The sequence below is a fragment of the Pestalotiopsis fici genome, assembly GCF_000516985.1.
Source record: "Pestalotiopsis fici W106-1 unplaced genomic scaffold PFICI_Scf_3, whole genome shotgun sequence".
Classification (NCBI taxonomy): domain Eukaryota; kingdom Fungi; phylum Ascomycota; class Sordariomycetes; order Amphisphaeriales; family Sporocadaceae; genus Pestalotiopsis; species Pestalotiopsis fici.
Genome location: NW_006917093.1, coordinates 5,567,479 through 5,587,036, shown reverse-complemented (window position 1 = coordinate 5,587,036; position 19,558 = coordinate 5,567,479). Strand labels below are relative to the sequence as shown.

The 19,558-nt window shown below is 50.2% G+C and overlaps 6 protein-coding genes across 6 annotated transcripts; 3 read left to right on the top strand and 3 right to left on the bottom strand.

Annotated features, from left to right (window-relative positions):
- Positions 1–409: 409 nt before the first annotated feature.
- PFICI_05801 (uncharacterized protein) lies at positions 410–2,357 on the bottom strand (the record flags this gene model as incomplete). Its single annotated transcript, XM_007834382.1, has 5 exons — positions 410–572; positions 657–1,132; positions 1,218–1,540; positions 1,761–2,235; positions 2,295–2,357. The coding sequence occupies 5 exons, from the start codon at positions 2,355–2,357 to the stop codon at positions 410–412; spliced, it is 1,500 nt and encodes a 499-aa protein (XP_007832573.1).
- Positions 2,358–3,721: 1,364 nt separating this feature from the next.
- On the bottom strand, positions 3,722–5,829 carry PFICI_05800 (uncharacterized protein; the record flags this gene model as incomplete). The annotated part of the gene is made up of 4 exons (XM_007834381.1): positions 3,722–4,020; positions 4,117–4,962; positions 5,014–5,202; positions 5,253–5,829. The coding sequence occupies 4 exons, from the start codon at positions 5,827–5,829 to the stop codon at positions 3,722–3,724; spliced, it is 1,911 nt and encodes a 636-aa protein (XP_007832572.1).
- Positions 5,830–8,189: 2,360 nt separating this feature from the next.
- On the top strand, positions 8,190–10,585 carry PFICI_05799 (uncharacterized protein; the record flags this gene model as incomplete). Its single annotated transcript, XM_007834380.1, has 6 exons — positions 8,190–8,664; positions 8,728–8,780; positions 8,842–9,615; positions 9,668–9,986; positions 10,041–10,103; positions 10,170–10,585. The coding sequence occupies 6 exons, from the start codon at positions 8,190–8,192 to the stop codon at positions 10,583–10,585; spliced, it is 2,100 nt and encodes a 699-aa protein (XP_007832571.1).
- A 2,310-nt stretch (positions 10,586–12,895) lies between these two features.
- PFICI_05798 (uncharacterized protein) lies at positions 12,896–15,006 on the top strand (the record flags this gene model as incomplete). Its single annotated transcript, XM_007834379.1, has 7 exons — positions 12,896–13,031; positions 13,126–13,155; positions 13,215–13,282; positions 13,349–13,990; positions 14,049–14,137; positions 14,193–14,512; positions 14,582–15,006. 7 exons carry the CDS (start codon positions 12,896–12,898, stop codon positions 15,004–15,006), a joined length of 1,710 nt encoding a protein of 569 aa, XP_007832570.1.
- Positions 15,007–15,867: 861 nt separating this feature from the next.
- On the top strand, positions 15,868–17,106 carry PFICI_05797 (uncharacterized protein; the record flags this gene model as incomplete). Its single annotated transcript, XM_007834378.1, has 1 exon — positions 15,868–17,106. The coding sequence occupies one exon, from the start codon at positions 15,868–15,870 to the stop codon at positions 17,104–17,106; it is 1,239 nt and encodes a 412-aa protein (XP_007832569.1).
- Positions 17,107–17,746: 640 nt separating this feature from the next.
- Positions 17,747–19,299, bottom strand: PFICI_05796 (uncharacterized protein; the record flags this gene model as incomplete). The annotated part of the gene is made up of 4 exons (XM_007834377.1): positions 17,747–18,387; positions 18,470–18,646; positions 18,718–19,042; positions 19,132–19,299. The coding sequence occupies 4 exons, from the start codon at positions 19,297–19,299 to the stop codon at positions 17,747–17,749; spliced, it is 1,311 nt and encodes a 436-aa protein (XP_007832568.1).
- Positions 19,300–19,558: the final 259 nt, after the last annotated feature.

Sequence of the window (19,558 nt, the reverse complement as noted above, 5' to 3'; positions counted from 1 at the left end):
AGCTTTAGCCACAGCATCTCATACCTGTGTGTACCACACCATTACTGCTGCTAGCGACCTGTATGGAATAGATTGAGGAGACAGGTTTTGTTTTCACCATTCTTTTCGGGAAAATTCTTGTATCGAATATCTTAATTCAATTGAAAAAGCGTGGGCAAGCGGTCAAAATAGGAGTTTAGGTGTTCGGCGTTAAAATATCAGCATTTCCTCATATGCATACTACCGTACCTAGTATGTAGCCTGCAGCTCTGATGACTATAACTTGTGTAACTTGGTCAATGGGGCAAAGGAAATTCACTCTTACAGTGCCATGCCCGATTCCAAACTTGAAAGAAAACGCCATGCAATGCTGAAAATAAAGTCACACTCGCGTTCCAACACAAATCTTTGATGATACAAGCCAATCTCCTCAAGAATGGGTGACGGGCGTAAGGTATACGTTGAGCGCAGGCTTATCCCATAGGTTGTATGCCTTTTGATCCTGAAGCCAGCGGAGACTGTCGTCGGCAATCTTGAGGTCGAAGTTGTAGACAATCTTGGCGAGAATGAGACGCATCTCGGCATATGCCAGGCTAGGGGAAAATTTACACGATCAGTATACCAAAGTATCTCAGAGACAAGGAGCAAGGAAAACATGATTGAAAAAATATACTCACTTTCGTCCGATGCAGTTCCGCGGTCCAACACTAAATGGTTGCATAGCATCCAACTTGTCACTCTTGAACTCGGGGTCGCCCATGAACCGCTCCGGGTGAAACTCCATGGGCTTGGTCCAGTGGTGAGGATCATGGTTGATAGCCCACTGCCAGACGGCCACCTGTGTGTCCTCGGCGACAAAGTGGCCGTCGACCAGGGCGCCGCCCTTGGGCGCCACGCGGGGCAGCCCGCTGGCCACGGGCGGGTACTGGCGCAGCGACTCGTTGAGGCAGGCCAGCATGTAGGTCAGGCTGCCGACCGAGAGCAGGGTGATTTCGCCGTCGTCGCGAAACGAGGAGCGGACCTCGGCCGTCAGCTTCTGCAGGGCCTCGGGGTGCGTGAGCAGCAGGAACATGGCGCCGCTGAGGAGAGTGGCTGTCGTCTCGGAGCCGGCAATGATGAGCAGGCCGGCGTTCATTTCCAATTTCTTCATGCTCTGTAGATTTGCGTTAGTATATATCATCTTCATCGTGTCTGGTGACCCGCCAGGCGGCTCTTTGGATCAAGCCGACACGGGTTACACGTACAAGTGGCTCCTTCATCTTGATGAGACCCTCGATAAAGTCGGGTCGCTCAGCACCTAGCTCCATGCGCTTCATGAGGTTCTCGCGGACCAGAAATTCGTGCTGGTTGCGGCGCTTTAGATAGCCATTGCGCTTTAGGTATTGGATAATGGGACGTCCGCCGACCGAGGCAAAAGCCGTGAGCATGGCGCCCTGCGTGATATTGTCCGTAATGATGCGGACCCAGGGGTGGTAGTCGCTATTGTCGAGGCACCCAAAGGGGGAGCCAAAGCCCAAGTCACCAATAATATCAAAGGTCGCATAGTTGAGCCAATTGCGCACTGTCACACGTTGCATGTCAGATCTTGGCTTTTTGGGTTCAACTCATTTCGGATGAGTCATCATCACATATCACGCAGACTTCTTGTGTGCTTCTCCACGACTTGTATGATCTTGGAGGGACCGTCACCTTGCAAGCTGGACTTATTTTTGGTCCGCCTATATATGAAGGGATACCTTGTCCGTCCGTTTGGATGAAAAGAATAAAGGAGAAAAACTTACTATTCAAAGGTCTACGTCCGTCGTCACATTTCGACTGGAGTCTCTGCACGAGCAAGTCGACATAGGCACCAATAATAGGTTCCTGTCCGCGCATACTACGATCGCTAAAGCCATGGGCCATCTGCCGGCGGAGCAAAGAGTGCTCCTCGCGGCCGGCGTTGATGATGGACGCGGGCAGATCGTCAAAGATCTTGTACAGCTTGGGCGACTTGGGGAACTCGTCCTGGCCCGCCGTCCGGTGGCCATAGATGTCCTTCCAGGCCTGCGGGTTCGCAAATGCGAGCTCGTTGGGACCGAGACGAACTACGGGCCCGTACCGGCGGTGCAGCTCCGCCACGTGAAAGGGAAGATCGCCGCGTGCAAGAAGGATTGCGCGTGGCCATACTGAGATGCGGTGCGATATGGGTCCAGGAAAAGAGGCGAGAGGGTGGAATGTCAATCTGTAGATGGCCACTGACACGAGGTAGAGCACGACCTAAGGCCAAGCAGTCAGAAGCAGTCAGTCGAGAATGATGTCGATAAATGTGAACTTACAGAAACACTGCCAATGAGTGCCCAATTGGCCAGGCCTACACTTTCGACATGGAGAGGGGCCATTTTGGATTAACAGTTTACAGCAGAATAGAAAATCCTGCGACAAGAGGGAAATGCGACGATGATTTATTTAAACACTAGATATACTTGGCTGCTCACAAGTAAGATTATAGCCCAAGAGGCGATGAATTGATCGACAGGACCCGCCACGAGAGGTGACGAGGCCGAATTCCAAGGTTAGCTGGCGTACTTTTTGTATAAGTCTCCGAAAACATGCCAGAGTCGGCCTCAATATCCTCCAGACACGGAAAAAACAAAAGGGCGGATGGTCGGACGTTTGAATCGCCCGGTGTACGTCGTCGAATGCATGAGTGCAATCTTCGGAAGCTGGTCCGGGGGTGCTACCACCACCAAATCCACCCTCCATCAAACATTATTTGCTTCATCGGTGACTTTTTTTTTTGTTGGAGTCTAGGAAGCTTAATAAACGACCGTTGACTGAGTGGTTGATGTCACACCCATTTCTTTGCCCACCTTGTGCGGTGGGAGGCATGAAGGGACGGCGGGGGAGAGATGGTCCAACAAGCTTTGTCTAGCTTTTCTTTAGCGGTTATGTAAGGTTGCCAAGGGGGGTAAATGCAGAGAATGGGCCCCGTTTTGCACAAATGTTAGTATTCTCATCGTACGGATCGTTCAGTGCCGAAAATAGTTGGCATAGAATAGTAACCAGAAGTCTACGATTGGCCAAGGCAATGTTATAGTGGAACTCCGGGCAGGGATGGATCGGCACACGTAATGCATAAAGGCGAGATGGCGTAGTACTACACAGTAGCAGCAGGTAGGCAGCATTTATCAACAGGTAATTGGCTATACGTACCAGATGAAGCATGTGTCGTCGCTACGCCTTGACGCTCTTTGATGCTGTGCGTCCTCGTTTCTTGCCCCCTCTCCTTAAAACCTCCCTAAATGAGTCGAGCATGGGGCACACCGCAGCAACACTACTAGTCTGTCGGCAGTGCACATCTTCCATCTCAGGGTCCGTGGTAATTCCTCCACCGTACCACGTATTGCAATATAGGCATGCTAGTAGAAACCGGAGCCGATGCGCTTCTTTCGGATAAATTGCGCTCGCTCGCTTGCTTCGCATCTTTGTCGCAATCATCCGACCGTCCGGTCCAAGGTCCGGTCAGGTTCACTGGATCCATGGCTGCCTATAGGCACCGCCTCCACGCCCACCAGTGCTCAGCAACACAGAATTTGGGTATACTTGATTGTGATACAATTTTATTGCAGGACACTATAAACAATGAGTTCATCGCTTGTAATCATAATTCATACCTGCCAAGCTCTGGCAGCACTAGTATCATACAGATTGGTCAATGAAAGATTGGAAAACGAATCCAACGAATCGAGTACATTCAACGGCTCTAGGCGCCAACTTGAACCTCTGGCTGTGCTGCAGCTTTTTGCGTACTCTCGTCTCCTTCTGAAGGCTTATGCGGGCTATCCTGGCCCATGAGCGGATGCGCAGGGTCATACGTCACTGATTTGACGATACCGAGACCTTTGGTTCGTCCTTCACGGAACAGAACACGTTCGCCTTCTACCATGTATTCCGGGCGTGCGGTGAAGCGGAATGCCACGGTGGCACGATCACCAGTCCGAATAAATGGCCTGTCAATATCGATGATTGCACAAGTCTGTGCTACGGCGCCAACATGAAGCACTGGTTTCTCGCGTTAGACGACAATCAAATCTAACAGACTGATGTATGCATATATGTGCAACAGCAATGAGCACGGATAATGTTGTGAGTACTTACTAGCCTGATACTTGGTCTTGATGGTAGTCGCGTGGGACAAGATGAGGACTTCTGCAACAAACTCTCTTGTCACTTTTGGAGGGGCGTGTCCCTCGACTTTTGGCAATACGACCATTCCTTTTCGAACATCCTTCCGCCGCACTTTTCTGAGAGCGAAACTCGCAGACTGGCCAGCAGATGCAGCTGGGACATCCAACCGTTTCCTCTGGATAGAGCGGACATTGGTAGCGGTAAAGTTGCCGTTGCTATCGGGACCGATCCAAACATTGTCCCCGGCATGTATGACACCTGACTTGATGATACCACTCACGACTGTGCCAACAAACGGCACCGAGAACGTGTCATTGATAGCAAACTCGAAATCGGCCCCGGCATCGTAGCGACCATGATGGGGAAGAATATTCAGGAAAGTCCGGACAAGATCCAGATTCTCACCCGTAACATTGGACACCTGAAATATTGGGCATATCCTCTGACTGACAAACTGGGTTGCAGTGTTGATACACTCCTCCCGATCTCGAATGAAGATGGGAATTTTACGGGCTCCGGGGGATTTGAGGATTTTGGTAATCTGTGAAATGGTCTGCTCGAGAATGTTTGGCGGGCAAATATCGATTTTGGTAATGACAACCATTACTGGGACGTTCAGGGCCAGAGCAATACCGAGATGCTCTTTACTCATGCCAATCAACCCATTGTTGGCTGCCACCATGAGCAAGCAATAGTTTGGACTGGAGGAAAGCAGACCAAACACGGTAGTGCGCAGGTATTTCTCATGGCCTGCCAAATCAGTGAACGTGATGACTTTGGCGCTTCGTTTTCCAATCTCTTCCCAAGACAATTTCCCTGCAAGATATTAGCAAACGATACAACCGACTGGAAAGCTGCTACACCTACTGCCTGGAGTGTCAGACGTGATGGTGTTTCCTAGCGTGTCGAATCCCATGATTTCCATGCCGACTGAGCTGGTACGGCCGGTCTCAACTTCATGTTTGTGACGGAACAAGTTGACACGAGCCTTTCCTCGTCCATCGTCAAGGTCACCCTTGACCAGGACACCCAGCATGGAACTTTTTCCGGCATCGACTGGTTCATGATCAGCCTGTGTTCGCAACTTTCCCAGTCAAATGTCTTACCATTTCCGACTACTGCTATCCGAGTCTCAATAACGTTTTCTGTCGTCGCCGGGGCTTGCCTTATCAACACTTTTCCACTGCAGTCCTTGTCCTTGTCTTTCCCGGTGATGACCGACTCGGCCTCTTTCTCGCCTCCAATATTTTTCGTCAATAGGACATCACAATCGGCCCGCAGCGATTTTGCTGCTGTTTTCAGCCGCGCCAAGGCCTTTTCCCACTCTGGTTTCGTCAGACCCATGGATTCGCCATTATTCTCGAATCCGACATCGAACACGGCCTCGGCATGACCTTCTCGTAGCCTATCCTCCACCACACTGACAAGCTTGTCAAAGTTCGCCTCGTCATCTGCCAGGAGTAGCTCGCGTAGAGGAATCTGCGGCTCGGAGTCCTCAAGGTTCAGAGAGTCGAGTATGTCCAGCTCCTCGTGGTGCTCAGTCGCGCTAGCATCGGCAACTTTGTTGGTCTTGGAGGAGGGATATCTTAGTGCTTGCTGCTTCTCGACAAACTCGGCAAACTCGCTGAGGGCCGCTTCGTTTTTCCGCCGCTCGTGCGGAAGCTGTTTTGTCGTTTTGCTCATGGCGCTATTGTGTGGTTTATTCCCATGAATTCGGCGTTATATCGAGCTAGTTATGATATCGTGATGCAATGACGTCGGTAACATATGCTGTGTGACCTGGGTCTGCTTTAGCAGAGCAAGTATCGGAAACTACTAGATTCAATAATGATAAGAATTGTAACGCTTTTTGCCAGAAAAAGTAGTTATATAGGACAGCTCGAAGGAAATGGGTCCCCAATGTCGAGTCATAGATGTCATTCACAAAAGGTGAGTAATTCGGCCAACACCGCAAAGGCGGCTGATGTGACTGACTGACCCAGTCGGTCCCAGTTTCCCCAGAGAGAGAGAGAGCGCGCGGACCCCGCCACAATGGCTTATCGATAGAAGCTCGGCGGCGCTAGACACCTATAGTGGGGCCTGGTGCTGGGGACTAGCATGGCACTCGAAACTGAAGAAAAGTTGCCAGAATTTGTAGCAATTACCCTGACTTGAATCGTCTATTACTGTCATTTCAAGCAATTGGTTTTTTTTTATGTCGTGAAATCAATTGGTCTTTTCCCTATACCAGAAGCATTCATTTTCTGGCGGTGATAGATGATATGCATGACTCAATATGCCGTTTTCGGAGTCTGTCCTTCCTGCTGTGCCATTTGACAGTGGCTGAGCTGCCAACACACAAGGCAGCCACTGGCAAGAGCTCTGTAGAATACGAGAGCTTGCATATAGCCTTGTTTGATATTTACACTTGTTTATATATTGCAGTTATGATCCATTCTTGAACTACATACCTATATAGTTGAGCCCCGCAGTGGATGAACTAGTGGTCCTCATGATCTCAGGAGACCTTAATAGTTCGACCGACTCTAAAATTTCGTACAGCAGGCAGCAGCCCAGCAACCAAGGCATCTTTCATGGGCTTGAGTTGTATCTGTTATCCAAGCAACGTACAAGCGCTGAACAATGATATTACAAGATGCTATAATTGTTACAATAATTCCAGATGCACAGGAATTGCGACGCCTATACCCAAGACCTTTCTCAGGTGCACATTGGATCTCCAGCCGAGCACCAGCCGGAGACAACCAGATCTGGCAGCCTCGATTATTAGCAGGTAGGTAGGTAGGTTTGTTATATATGGTCCGTCTATCATCTACTACAGCAATTTTCGAGTAAGCTCCGTATGGCCTACCTGCCACATTGGACAAACAGCTCAAAAAGTATCACGATAGTTTGTGTGTTGTTATGAATTGATAATATCAGCAAAAAAAAAACGACCGAGATGGGATTCGAACCCACAATCTTCAGAGGTAGAGATAACGGTTTCATGAACTCGAAAGTTCGCCGAAATCTGACGCGATACCATTTCGCCACCCGGCCTTGTTGAGAAATGTAAGATTTAATAATTATCATGCAACAAACACAAACTGCCTTGTGGGTTTGTGGATAATGTGAACCATGGACTGAGGTCGGACACGATAGTAGTTCTTTGGTTGCTCGCGAAACCTCACACTTTGTTTGTCTGATCAAGTGGGGATCAGGCCGTGCCAGCTCATTTCATTAGCCAAGTTTATTGTATGGAGGATTTCCGAGTGTAATCAGCTCACAGAATATTGAGACGCGCGTTCGTCTTGTTTTTCAAAGGGTCAAAAAGTGGTTGCCGATGCCGAATAGTGTCAAGTCCATACATCAATTAATGGAGTGACAGGACAGGAGAGGCTGGATCTTCAATGAATGAAATTGACTCCACTGCTTCTTGTTAGGAGAACCAGGAGAAAGAGAGAAATGAACATGAATGTCTCGTAAGCTGTGCAATCGGGAAGTTGACACTCTATCCGATGCATCCCTGTTTTGCAGAATCCTTCTTGTTAATTGCCTTCCTTAATGATCCTTCGGTCCCTGGAGAATATGCACCGCGGGCCGACGGCTGACCCAAAAAGATGGCCGCGATGTAGCCTTCTTGTCTTGACATTAGGGCAATTGAAAGTATATTGATAGAATACAGGTTCATATTGCTCGTTATTTAGTTTTATTACGGGTTGCGCAATGAGATACGTATTTGCATCGTAGCTTCTGACGTCTCGGCTAGACCATTGATGATATCAATCGAGTGAAAACAGGCTGGTATTAATAGGTGCAGACCCGCCTGCAGACCCATGTAGCTTGGTAGATCATCCCATCACGAGAAATCCTTCAATCGTCTCCAATAGTGACGAGCAGAAAGCAAGGTCTCGACAAAACAGGGGCTGTGCAATCTTCTCGAAACGGAATGGAATATATATCTGCAGTCTGACGTGGGAGAAAATGCCTTCATGTACTTTAGCATCCTGTCGCGCAGTGCAAGAGTTGGGCGGTAGTTCCCACTAATCAACGCCGTTGCGATCATGGTCGGCGCACACCGAAGGCAAACCACCGTCGACAGCCCGCCAGCCTATCACGTAGTAGGCCAGCGGGGATCGGTCGCCGGGCCGTCGCGACTCAACTCTGGCTTCTCCAACTTGTCGCTGAGCGGCGAGCCACAGCATCCCGAAGTCGGCACCTGCTTGGTGCATCTGAGATTGCTATACACTTTCCATAATCTAAAGGATGATGTCGGCTTCTCAGACGGTCTCTTTGGGCTATGGGATGCTAGGTATCCAGCGACGCCGAACAACCCCAACAAGGCCTTGGCGTCATTGCGGGAAAAGCGCTGGGCTCTCTTTGTCGCTAGAGCCGTGGATCGCTATGAGGCATGGTGGAACAGTCTAGGCGGGCAGTTCTTGACGGAGAGGGACATGGAAAAGGACAGGACCAGATATCTCAATTTCATGGCCAATTGGGAACCGATGCATTGGAGCGAGGATCATATGCCTCCATTGGGTATGCTTGACTTGACTTGTCACATCATTACAGAGGTGAACAGATTATTGACCATGACCAAAGATGTGCTCCTCGTTTTACACGCGCACATGTTGAATCCAAGGCTGTTTCTCGAAGTGAGTTCTGATTTATGCACAATCAACAACTCTGGCTTAACTGACAATTGGTTTCGGTTAGGACTGCCTTCGGTGTGGGCACCGGGCATTATGGACGACGGGCATACCCTGGCATATTATCGATCAGATGATTGACGACAGATTTCAGTATACGGCATCAGAAAAGTGCAAGTCAAATTGGACACGAACGACTGGACGCAAGTGGTTCAACACAGAGGATGGCGACACGAAAGCCGTCAGGTGCCCTGCCTGTTCGGGGCTGGTCTCTATGCCTTGGACAACATGTAGCCAGGATCGTGTGAACTTTGAAACAAAATTTCCGCCACCGAGACCGCAGAATATTGCCGGCGAAGGTTATGGTGACGGAAACTTGAGTCAAAAGTGTCCCAAGTGTAATATCACCATCACGCATGAACTGCTTTGCCTGGCCAAGTTTCGAAATCACGTCAAATATTTGGTCAACAACGACCAGCCTCTTCCAGGAACCATTTTGGATTTGAAAAAGGGCATGCCAACTGAAGCGTCGAGATCAGATTCGCCACGATTGTTCCCGAATCGCCTTTTGAGACGAGGAACTCTAGCAGACGTTGTCGATCTAGTGAAACCTGGAGACGAAACGACGCCAAGTATGTTGATGGTGAAGGACCTTATAGAAAAGGGGATCAACGATAAGTCTCTTCTGAAACGGGCAAACGGCGGGAAGAAGCCAGATCTAGCAGCAAAACAACAGATCCGGCACATGATGAGTCGGTACTGGGATAATGCATCGCCATTTGGGCTCGATTTGGTTGGTGCTGTGATGCGACAGGGTGTTTTCACTCAAAAGATGTACAAGGTACGGGTTGTATCACCGTCAGTTCACCGTGGACCATGCTGACGTTCATCAGATAGCTTGGCTTCAGAGCCCAGAAGCTAATCCGACCATTGCAAGATTTTTGATCAAGTACGATCGCTTTTTCAATATAATGGCGTCAAAACCCGATCAGATTGTGGTCCCAACAGTGGACATAGATCTGGTCTGGCACACTCATCAATTAAGCCCGCGGCAATACTACAAGTTTACTGTAGCCAAGATAGGTCTCTTTGTTGATCACCACGATAAAGTTGACGAAGATAAGCTGTCTGAGGCTTTTGAGTGGACAACAAAAACGTATCAAACCATGTACGGAGAGGTGTACAGCGAATGTATTTGCTGGTATTGTGAGAGTAAGTCGGTAAGAGAAGTTGCATTGCTTCCATTCACTGATCATGATTTTATAGCTATTCGAGCCTGGAGTATATCATCTTTTGGAGTTCTACTTAATGTATCCAAGCAAGACAAGAGTAAGTTCAGCGATACATTGAGCCTCTGCAGTACTTTGAATGCAGCTAACATTGGATTACCTGCAGTTGCTCAAGCTTGGTACGACTCTGGCAAGGCCCATGCTCAGCCTCCTTCAAAATCGGCGCACATTTCTACTCACCCAGCAGTCAAGGTCAACGAGACCGAGGCTCGCCAAAAGGTGACCAAGAAGATGCGCGCACTCTACAAGTCGAGACTCGAGCAGAGCTATGCCAGAGCCGTCAGCCGGGCGGGCAAAAAGGGGCGGGAGCTCGGGCCCAAGGAGAGGACGTATCGCCACTGGGGTGCCAACTACACTCTCGAGGGTCCTTGGTCGCATCCCCACTACCTCGCGAAGGGGCTCTACGCCACGGATCCCACACAGGTCAATGCCGGAGACGGCATCCCTGGGGGTTGCGTCGCTGGAACCTGTGGCGGTTCTGGCGGTTGTGGTTCGGGTACAGTCTCAATGTGTGGAAGTTAGAACTTTCTCTCGCTAAATCAGAGTACGAAAGGCAGAACAGAGAGAACACGGAGGGAGGGAGAAAGAGAAGATCCATTAAAAAGAGCTTTTCTTCTGTTCCATAGGAAAGGTGAAACTTTGTCATGCGATACCAGAAGTAGCGAGTCTGACAAAAGTTGATGTTGGCAGGAATGCGCTTAATAGCAGAGAAGGGAGACTTGACAGACTCGGAGGAGTATGTGGCCTGAGGAAGTTGGGCCTTTTGTATTGATAGAGACCTCCGTCTGCTCCATTATGGAGTCCTTCAAGGCGACTACAACATTATTTTACATATCAACACAAATCCTACGAAAAATAATTTAACCATTTACCGCATACTAATTAATCAATCATGTTACGCAGGACATAAATGGTTAAAATCTTTAAGATCTTGTCGCGACCTTGATTGATATAGTTTGTTTTGGCACTCATTTTCATTTTCGATTTATTCTTCTAAGTCCCTGGGTAATGCAACTTTATTCTCGAGGACATCATGATTGTACTTGACTAATTGACACAGCAACAAGATGCCTAACATAGGCTGCCTTTCGTATATGGTTTAAATAATGTGCTTATAATGATGCCCAATAAAACGAGCCAGACCCCCAAAGGAAGAACGAGATGAACATGTTTCATGCCCCGTAGGACGAGGAGAACCAGAAGTCGAGGACATCTCAATTAGAATATGATGTTCTAGACCGCCTAACTTGTGATGATTCAAGCTTGAACGGTATCAGCCGCGACCCATCCTCAACTCAAATTCTTTTGATGCTATCGCCGCGTTGAGACTCACCCAACGTACTAGTGAAAGAAATAGATAGTCATGGCCAAGTGGAGAACCATCTAAGGGGAAGTGCCCAAAGCAGCAACAAGCTTCCCCGTGTCATGACTTAGCTTCGTGTTCTGGACTCTGGAGTTGTAACGGGGGACTTTCCGCGCTGCGTTTGTTTCTCACCGCATAGATTCCCAATCAATTGGGTCCCCCGTTGCCGCCGCGCTGGGGAATGGATGCGGAGGGGGTTGGTCTCTGCTCAGTGCTCGGGCATATGCCGGGATTTCGGGGACGTTCCATTCGCCTATTGACATTTACCGTTAGTCAGGCACTCACCGTAGTCCCCAGTCTGCCAAGCTGTATCCGTATAAGTGAAGCCGCGTAGCCGCAACTTGAGAAGTGGTCGGTTTCGAGGAACTCGACTCTTCAAACACTGCGATGCCTTGTGAGCGTTGGATACGGCCTGTTCATCTGAAAAGTATGGCATTGAAGTGCTTTTCGCAAACATCCAACAAGATCCAATGCATATGTCTCCTGGGCCATCTGATAGACTTATCTTGAAGTCACGTCGAGGTGCTAGCATCGAAAGTGTTCTATGATGACGCAACGTTTCATACAAGAGTCACTTGAAGGGATTGAGAAGAACTCTTCACAATGATAAGATGCACTGCATGTCCTTTGAGTTTGAGCTACCGCAGATGGATTCTCTCAAACCCGCAAAGTGCTGACGTCTTTGGAAGTGCTGCTCTCAACTGGCTTGATATAAGAGAAAGGGAGCGTGGATAATCTGGACGTGATAACGCGGCCCGGGCACCAGACCAGCGACCTATCAACATTGGGTGGTTGAGCGAGATATTGTCTATCAGTCGGCACGCCCCCGAGAAAGAAAAAGGATCGCGTACCTGACAGGAGCTGATGCTTGATGATAGTAAAATCTGCTCACCATCGCGTGTTTCATTGGTTTGTAAAACCGTTATCAAAGACGAGTGGAATTTTGCCCTTATCTTTTGAGTGAGAAAACTGGAGTATATGTTCCACATAGCGGATTCGGGCGGATACGATAGCGCGCCGCTATCGCCAAGAAAAGCTAGAGTTCCGCGGTTCCTCGCGGCCTCCGCCACGCATTGGCAACATTTGTGCTCAAGCAGATCAACCTTTTTTTTCTGGAATCGATCTAGAAGCTGGGTTGCGCCGAGACTAGACGGCACGCTTACGAAAAAATGCATCCCCGAGACCCTTTGAGATCCATTCTAGGAGGCCCAGTTGGCACGACCAGGGAAAATTTATTTCAGTGCGCGCTCTTCCGGAGCCCTGGTCCTGCTCGCGTGTTCTTCCTGTCGCGTGATGTTCTCAAGAAGAGCTGTTGCTGCTGCTGCTAGAAGTCGTCGCAACTTGTGGCCCGGCCTGCCTTCGTGAACCCAACCACCGCAGCCGCCTTTTTTTTCTTGCCTCTTTCCCCCAAAGAGAGACAAGAGGTCGAACAACCACCAACAAAGTGTCGAGGCGTTGTCAAACACACCATGGTTGCCGTCACTTCGCCCTTCAGCCGCGAGAAGGCTGCCGAGACCAAGAAGTCTCTGGCCGAGGCCTTCTCCAGCTGGTCAAACCTGAAGCAGGCCCTTCAGGTGAAGAACACCCTCGGATACAGCGAGAGTCGTTATGTCGACGCTGATCCGTTGTGGGTGAATGAAGGCAAGCTTGCTTTTTGATCAATAGCGTAGGGGATAACTTGGTTAACCCCATTTGCCAGATCTCGAGCCTACTCCTGCCGAGAAGAGAAGTAAGTTTCTGCTCCAACAGTTGCTCATTCGTGGTATCGGCTGCTAACCGATCATACAGCTTGGGACTTCAAGACATACTGCCTGTTCTACTTTGGCATCTCTTTTGGCAACTGGACGCTCGGTTCCGTAAGCTCCGCCCGCTTGCTCTTTTGTGTAGTTTCCCCTTGTGCACAGAGCTGATGTGTCTTCAAGACCATGATTGGAATCGGCCTTAGTTGGTGGCAGGCCATCGTGGTGATCTTTGTGTCACAGACGATTGCGTCGATTGTCATGGCCTTCAACTCCCGGGCTGCCTCGAGATATCATCTCGGCTACCCAGCCATCAGCAGAGCCGTATTTGGCATGTACGGAAGCTACTACTTTGTGGGAGCTCGTGCTGTCTTGGCTGCAGTGTGGTATGGTATCCAGCTGTACTCTGGTGCTAATCACGTTGGCAACATGCTCCGAGCCATCTTCGGAGACGCGTACAACAACATTCCCAACCGCATTCCCGAGTCGGCTGGAATTACAACCAAGGGCATGCTGTCATTCATTCTGTTTTGGCTCATCCACTTGATCTTCTGCTTCTTCCGCCCGTACCAGCTGAAGAAATTCTTCTGGTTCAAGGGCTTTATCATGCTCCCCGCTGTAGCAGGTGTTTTCATCTACTGCATGATTGAAAGCAAGGGCAAGGTCGGCAACACGCTTGCCGACAGCACCGTTACTGGAGGACTTGGCTGGGCAATCATGCACGGTATCAACTCTGGCATGGGTAACACCGCCACGTTGATTACAAACCAACCCGACATTGCTCGCTGGGCCAAGAACCCTAGGGCCTCGATTCTCTCTCAAATCGTTCGTCTCTCATAAGTCTCAATCCTATGAAGGCGAGTCAAACTGACACAGATCACAGTTGGTGCAACCTCTCGCGGTCACGCTCTCCGCTACTTTTGGTATCTTGGCTACCGCCGGTATCAATGGAAAGTGGGATCTGGAGCTTTGGTAAATGAGATCTGTATACTTGACCCGAGTAAGACGACATGCTGACCATTCTTAGGAACCCCTGGGACCTCCTCGATGCTATCCAGGATCACCACAACGGATCTGGAGCCCGATTCGCAATCTTCTTGGCTGCACTCTGCTGGACCATCAGCATCTTGGGAACAAACATTGCAGCCAACATGATTTCCTTTGGATCTGATGCTGCCCTCCTTTGGCCTCGTTACATTGATATGAAACGTGGTTTCTTTATTGCCCAGATCTTGGGATATGCGATTGTCCCGTGGAAGATTCTCGCGTCGGCCACGATTTTCACGACATTCCTGTCAGGCTACGGCTTGTTCATGGCCAGTGTTGTCGCTATCATGGTTTCTGATTGTAAGTGACTCATATTTTTACCTCCACACTTGGCTTGAAAGATGATGTGTGCTGACCACCGCGCAACAGACTTCATTCAGACCAAGGGCAACATTGCGACCGAGTGGCTCTTCAACCCAGGCAAGAGCAACGTGCACTACCATTACCACGGAGGCTGGAACATCCAGGCGGTGATCGCCTATATCATTGGTATCGCCCTCCCATTCCCCGGATTCGCTGCTTCGCTGGGCGCAACCGGCGTGAACCAGGCTGGATATGACCTGTTTTACATTGGATGGATCTTGTCCTTCACCATGTCTTTTGTCTTCTACAATACTATCTGCAAGATCTGGCCGACCAAGAACCAGAGGCTCATTAGGGAACGAGGCATGGGCTGGGAGGAGTGCGCATACAATCCCATCTCGGATGATTCGAGCAGCGCTGGACAGGAGGAAATGGGGGTGTCGCAGGTGGTTGCGGATGGCACGGACACCAAGAAGGAGGGCGCCCTCTAAATGTGTAGCAACATTATGGTGTTGAATTGGATAGAAAGTAAACCTTGAATACTTACCCTACTCCCACGGATACCATGGAAACGCGTTGTTGTGAGACAAGACTTGCCCTTCCGCAGACACAGAAACCAAGACAGACAGGCCAGAAGCCAACCATGCCGCTTTTGATTCAATCCCGGACCTGCCATGCCCGAACCACCAACTAGTGTCAGTGACAGCTGTCCCATCTTGAGAAAACTGGACGAACAGGGAAAAGTTAATGACATTGAAAGAGGGGGGTCTCGGGGGATGTGACAAACTACTGCAGCTTGTATTGAATGACGTAGGGAATGTGGTTTTTTAGGTAATACACACACCAGATCTGGACTGCAGGCCTGAAGAATGACGGGTTCGGGGCGGTGGCAGCTGGAGTTGAGGGCTTACAGGGCTTCCCCACAGAGTTCCGGTTACTGCCGCGGAGCGTTTGGTCCTCGAATTCAGCAGCTCCCAAGAGCCTAGACCCCGCTATTTACCCCGATCCGAGTCTTCTGTCCAATAGCTGAAGGCCGGTACCTGCATCATTTGCGCATCACCGACGACGCCAATTACATCATTGAAGACAATTGACTTCTCGGGCAACAAAACAAAAAAGCTGAGACAGCCATGACGATGATGCACCTGCCTTGGTCTGTGAATACCTTGGTAGGCCGTGCACGAGGTAAAACTGATACTTTGGTGTTCATACCAATTGACCTTGTTTTTCTTCATCTTCACCACTCTTCCCAAGCTTGAACAGAAACCATTCCCGCATTGCGCATTGCTTCCTCTCTACACTTCCGATTGAAGCATATCCACCTACCCAGACAAAGGAAATTCTCACACAAAATGATTCCCGCAAGATCATTGGCGAGATCTGGCCTCCCTCGAGCGACTGCTCGCTCTTGTAGAGCTACCAAACCACAAACTCGATTCCAGTCAAGCACTTCATCCTCTTCATCTACGGGAAGCGCTCAATCTGGCAACTCTCATCTCAGTGCCGGTGTGGCTGGCGGCCTAGCAGCTGCCACTGTGCTATATGGCGCCTACTACTTTAGTCCTAGTGGTCGCATGTCGAGGACCGTCAACAAGACTGTGAAGGAAGCCAACAACAAGTACCAAGAGGCTGCAACCAAGCTGCAGCAGAACACCCCTAGTGCAGACGAGACCATTGATTATCTCAAGAACTTTTGCTACTCCTACGTGGCGTGGATCCCCGGTGGCCGCCAATATATCGACTTGGCCTTCAAGGACGTTGAGACTGTGCGCAAGAACCACCGCGACGAGGCCGACAAGATCCTCAACGATGCCTACAAGCAATTCCAACAGCTTTCCAAGTCTGGGCTCAGCATTGAGACGGCCTACAAGGCTGCCGAGGTATTGGCTGATCTGTCCAAAAAGGTCGGAGCCCTCGCTGGCGACGCCTTTACTGATGTCCTCGACAACCACCCTCAACTCAAGGACAAATTTGGTGGCAGCATTGATCAGCTCAAGCAGATGGGTGATCAGTACGGCCCCGAGGCCAAGAAGCAGGTTGACGAGACTTGGTCTCAAGTCAAGGACGTCCTCGGCGGTGGCCTAACGGCTGCAAACCTGGACAAGGTCCGACGTCTCATCCAAGAAAAGGTGGAACAAGTCAAAAAGCTGGGAGACGAGGCCTGGAAGAAGGGCCTCGAGCAGGCAAAGCCTTATCTTGACAAGAACCCCAAGGTCAAGGAACTCATTGAGAAGAACGCAGATACTCTCAAGCAAGGAAACGCCAAGGAGCTTTTTGACAAGGCCAAAAAGGCCGTCGAGTCTGGAGACACCGGAGACATTGAGAGCTACGTAAACAGCGCTGTGGAGAAGGCCAAGTCCAAGGGCTCGCAATTAGGCAAGAGTTTTGGCCTGGAGCAGTACATTGACCAGATCCCCAATGGCAGCGAAATCTTGTCCAAGCTGCAGCAATTGAGGGACGTCGCCGACAAGCATTCCGAGGAGGGCAAGAAGCTGGTAGAAGAGACCCTTGCCGAGGTGAAGCAGGTACTCGAGAAGAAGTCCCAAAAGGCCGAGGAAATCGTCGAAAAGGCCAAGAAGGAGTCCAAATGAGTGGCGCAATGGCCCATGGACTTTGATTCTACTTGTTTCTCTGTTATTGCTACATCCACCGCAAGGATTCAGAAGGAGCTCGGCGATACCCTAATATGAACGTAATTTCAACTCCACCGCTTTTTGACCGATGCTGCAAGTCGTCTGCTACGTGATGAAAACAATTCCACAAACCGTCTCATTCTACACTTGAGTTCCTGTCAATTATTCACGGCTTCTATTTTGCTGAGGCCATCATAGTACCCATTTAGTTCAGTGGAGCCTTGTACGAATAATAATATAGTATAAGTCGTCACCCAACATAGTCACACGAGCACTTCTCATCTCGATTAGTATAGTGGTCAGTATGCCAGCTTGTCATTCACAACTTTGAATACGCTGGAGACCGGGGTTCAATTCCCCGATCGAGAGGATTACGATAGCTTTGGCTTTCTTTTTGCCCTTGTTCTGGTTATGTATCTTTTCAACGGGACCAAGTTTCTTTGACTTTTTACACGGGGATGGTGGGCGACCGAACTTGTCTCAATGCTTATAATTTTGACTGATTTATCTTGTTGAACTTTGCAGTTTCGCAACATTGGCGACACTCAACCTTCCATGGTAGTCGTGATAGGTTCTATAAGATCTAGATCTATAAACTCTAAAACAAGGTGCCGTCACCCTCGAAAAGAATGGGGCTGGACTTGGTTTCCGGCCTCAATTTGGCCGCTAATTCACGTCCACCAAGCCAGCTGCCAGCCTCTAGCATCTGTGCCAGATTGAGTTTGACTCCCTCCTTTTCAAAGTGCGCCGATACCAGTCTATGCAGCTCGTCCAACAGCGCAACGGTCATGGCACGCCACTCTACAATGGTATCACCCGTTGCGGGATACAGCGGGAGGTCCTGGCCAGAGGCCCGCTGGCCCGCCTCGAGAACCTTGGGCTTGAGTTTGAGCGCACCGAGGTCGTAAAACAGCCCGCCGTTGCGGTACTCTGGGAGACCCGTGCCCAGGTTGTCGTTGATGACCTTGATGCCCAGCACGCGCGTCAGAGGAATCAGCAGCGAATAGCCGAGCCACTGCGTCAGCTTGTGAAAGGGCGCAATGGCGGCTGCTTCGGACGAGTCGCCTTCCCGCTGCGCTCGGTCCGCGAGCACCTTTAGTGGCCAGGCGTCGCCAATGGGGTTTCCGGCCAGGTGCGTCCGCTCCTTGGGCCACGAAGGGATCAGAACGCCCTGCAGCACCGACCAGAGGTCCGTATAGTCGAGGGTGTTGGGTTCTTTGGCACTCGCGATGAGGTAATCTGTAAATACATTAGTATCAAACCGGGTTCTTTTCTTCTCAATGCTATCTCTTCTCGCAGCGACTTGTGCACAGATACATACCGACCATGCTGCCGGGTCTACCCTCGGCCCCAAAGATTTTCGGATCGTTGTTGTGAAGTTGCTGACCCACGGCATTCCAAAGCTTGACACGCGAGGCGACGCCTACCATGGGATTCTCGGACGTGATTTGGAACTGCTGGCAGAAGATCTCCTCGGTCACTCCCTGAAGGGCGGCCGCTGCCAATAGATTGTTAGTTCCCGAAGTGTTTATAGTTAATGCACAACTGAGGAGAAGGTTAAGCTCATACAGTCCACGCTATGCGGCTTTTCCTTTTTGGAGCTAAAGCAGCCGGCCTTGAACATGTAGAGCGATGCCACCGCCGTGCCCTCGCTGCGGCTGTAGACACGGTCCGAGTCGGGCTCCTTGAACGTCCACTTGTCGCCCACACCGGCATCCACGAGCACGGACACAAAGAAGAGGTCGAGCAGCCGGCGCGTCTGCTCGAGCTTGTCCTGGCCCTCTGAAGACCACTGTGCGAGGAGTGCGCCGACGCGGTCTATGCCGCCGACGTTGAAGTGCTGCCACCGACCGTGAGGAGGGATCTCGGCATATCTATCGGGCCCAAAGTCGCGCTGGCTCCGGGTCAGTTAAATGTCGACCACCGGTGAGGAATGCCCCTTTTCTGTTCCCCTCATTTCCTACCACCCAAGAGTCCTCTCACCTTGATTATGTCAATCACGACGTTTGCAACCTCGGACATGCGCGGTTCGTCATAGTCGAAGCTGTTTAAAGCCCCCTCTTTAGCTGCCTGTAGCACCAGGCGGGACCTGTCGCGCACGGCTTGCAGGCTCAAAAGATAAGCGATTTCGGGAGACACAGGTTCAGCCATTTCTGATAGGATTAATAATGTTGTGAGGAGTTTTGAAGATTTAATTGTTCTCGTGTGTATACTATAAGATGAGTTCTATTGTGTTCAACATGAAATATACCGTAAGATAGGCAGTGGTCTGCCAGCAAGGGAGGCGCCATCATGTCTCACAAGCCAATCGATAACCGCAGCTTAACGGCGGAACAACGGAACCGGCCGATCGCCGCCAGTTCAGAGAAGGCTTCTTTCAACAACGGACCCGGTTGAAGTTGTCGGACTC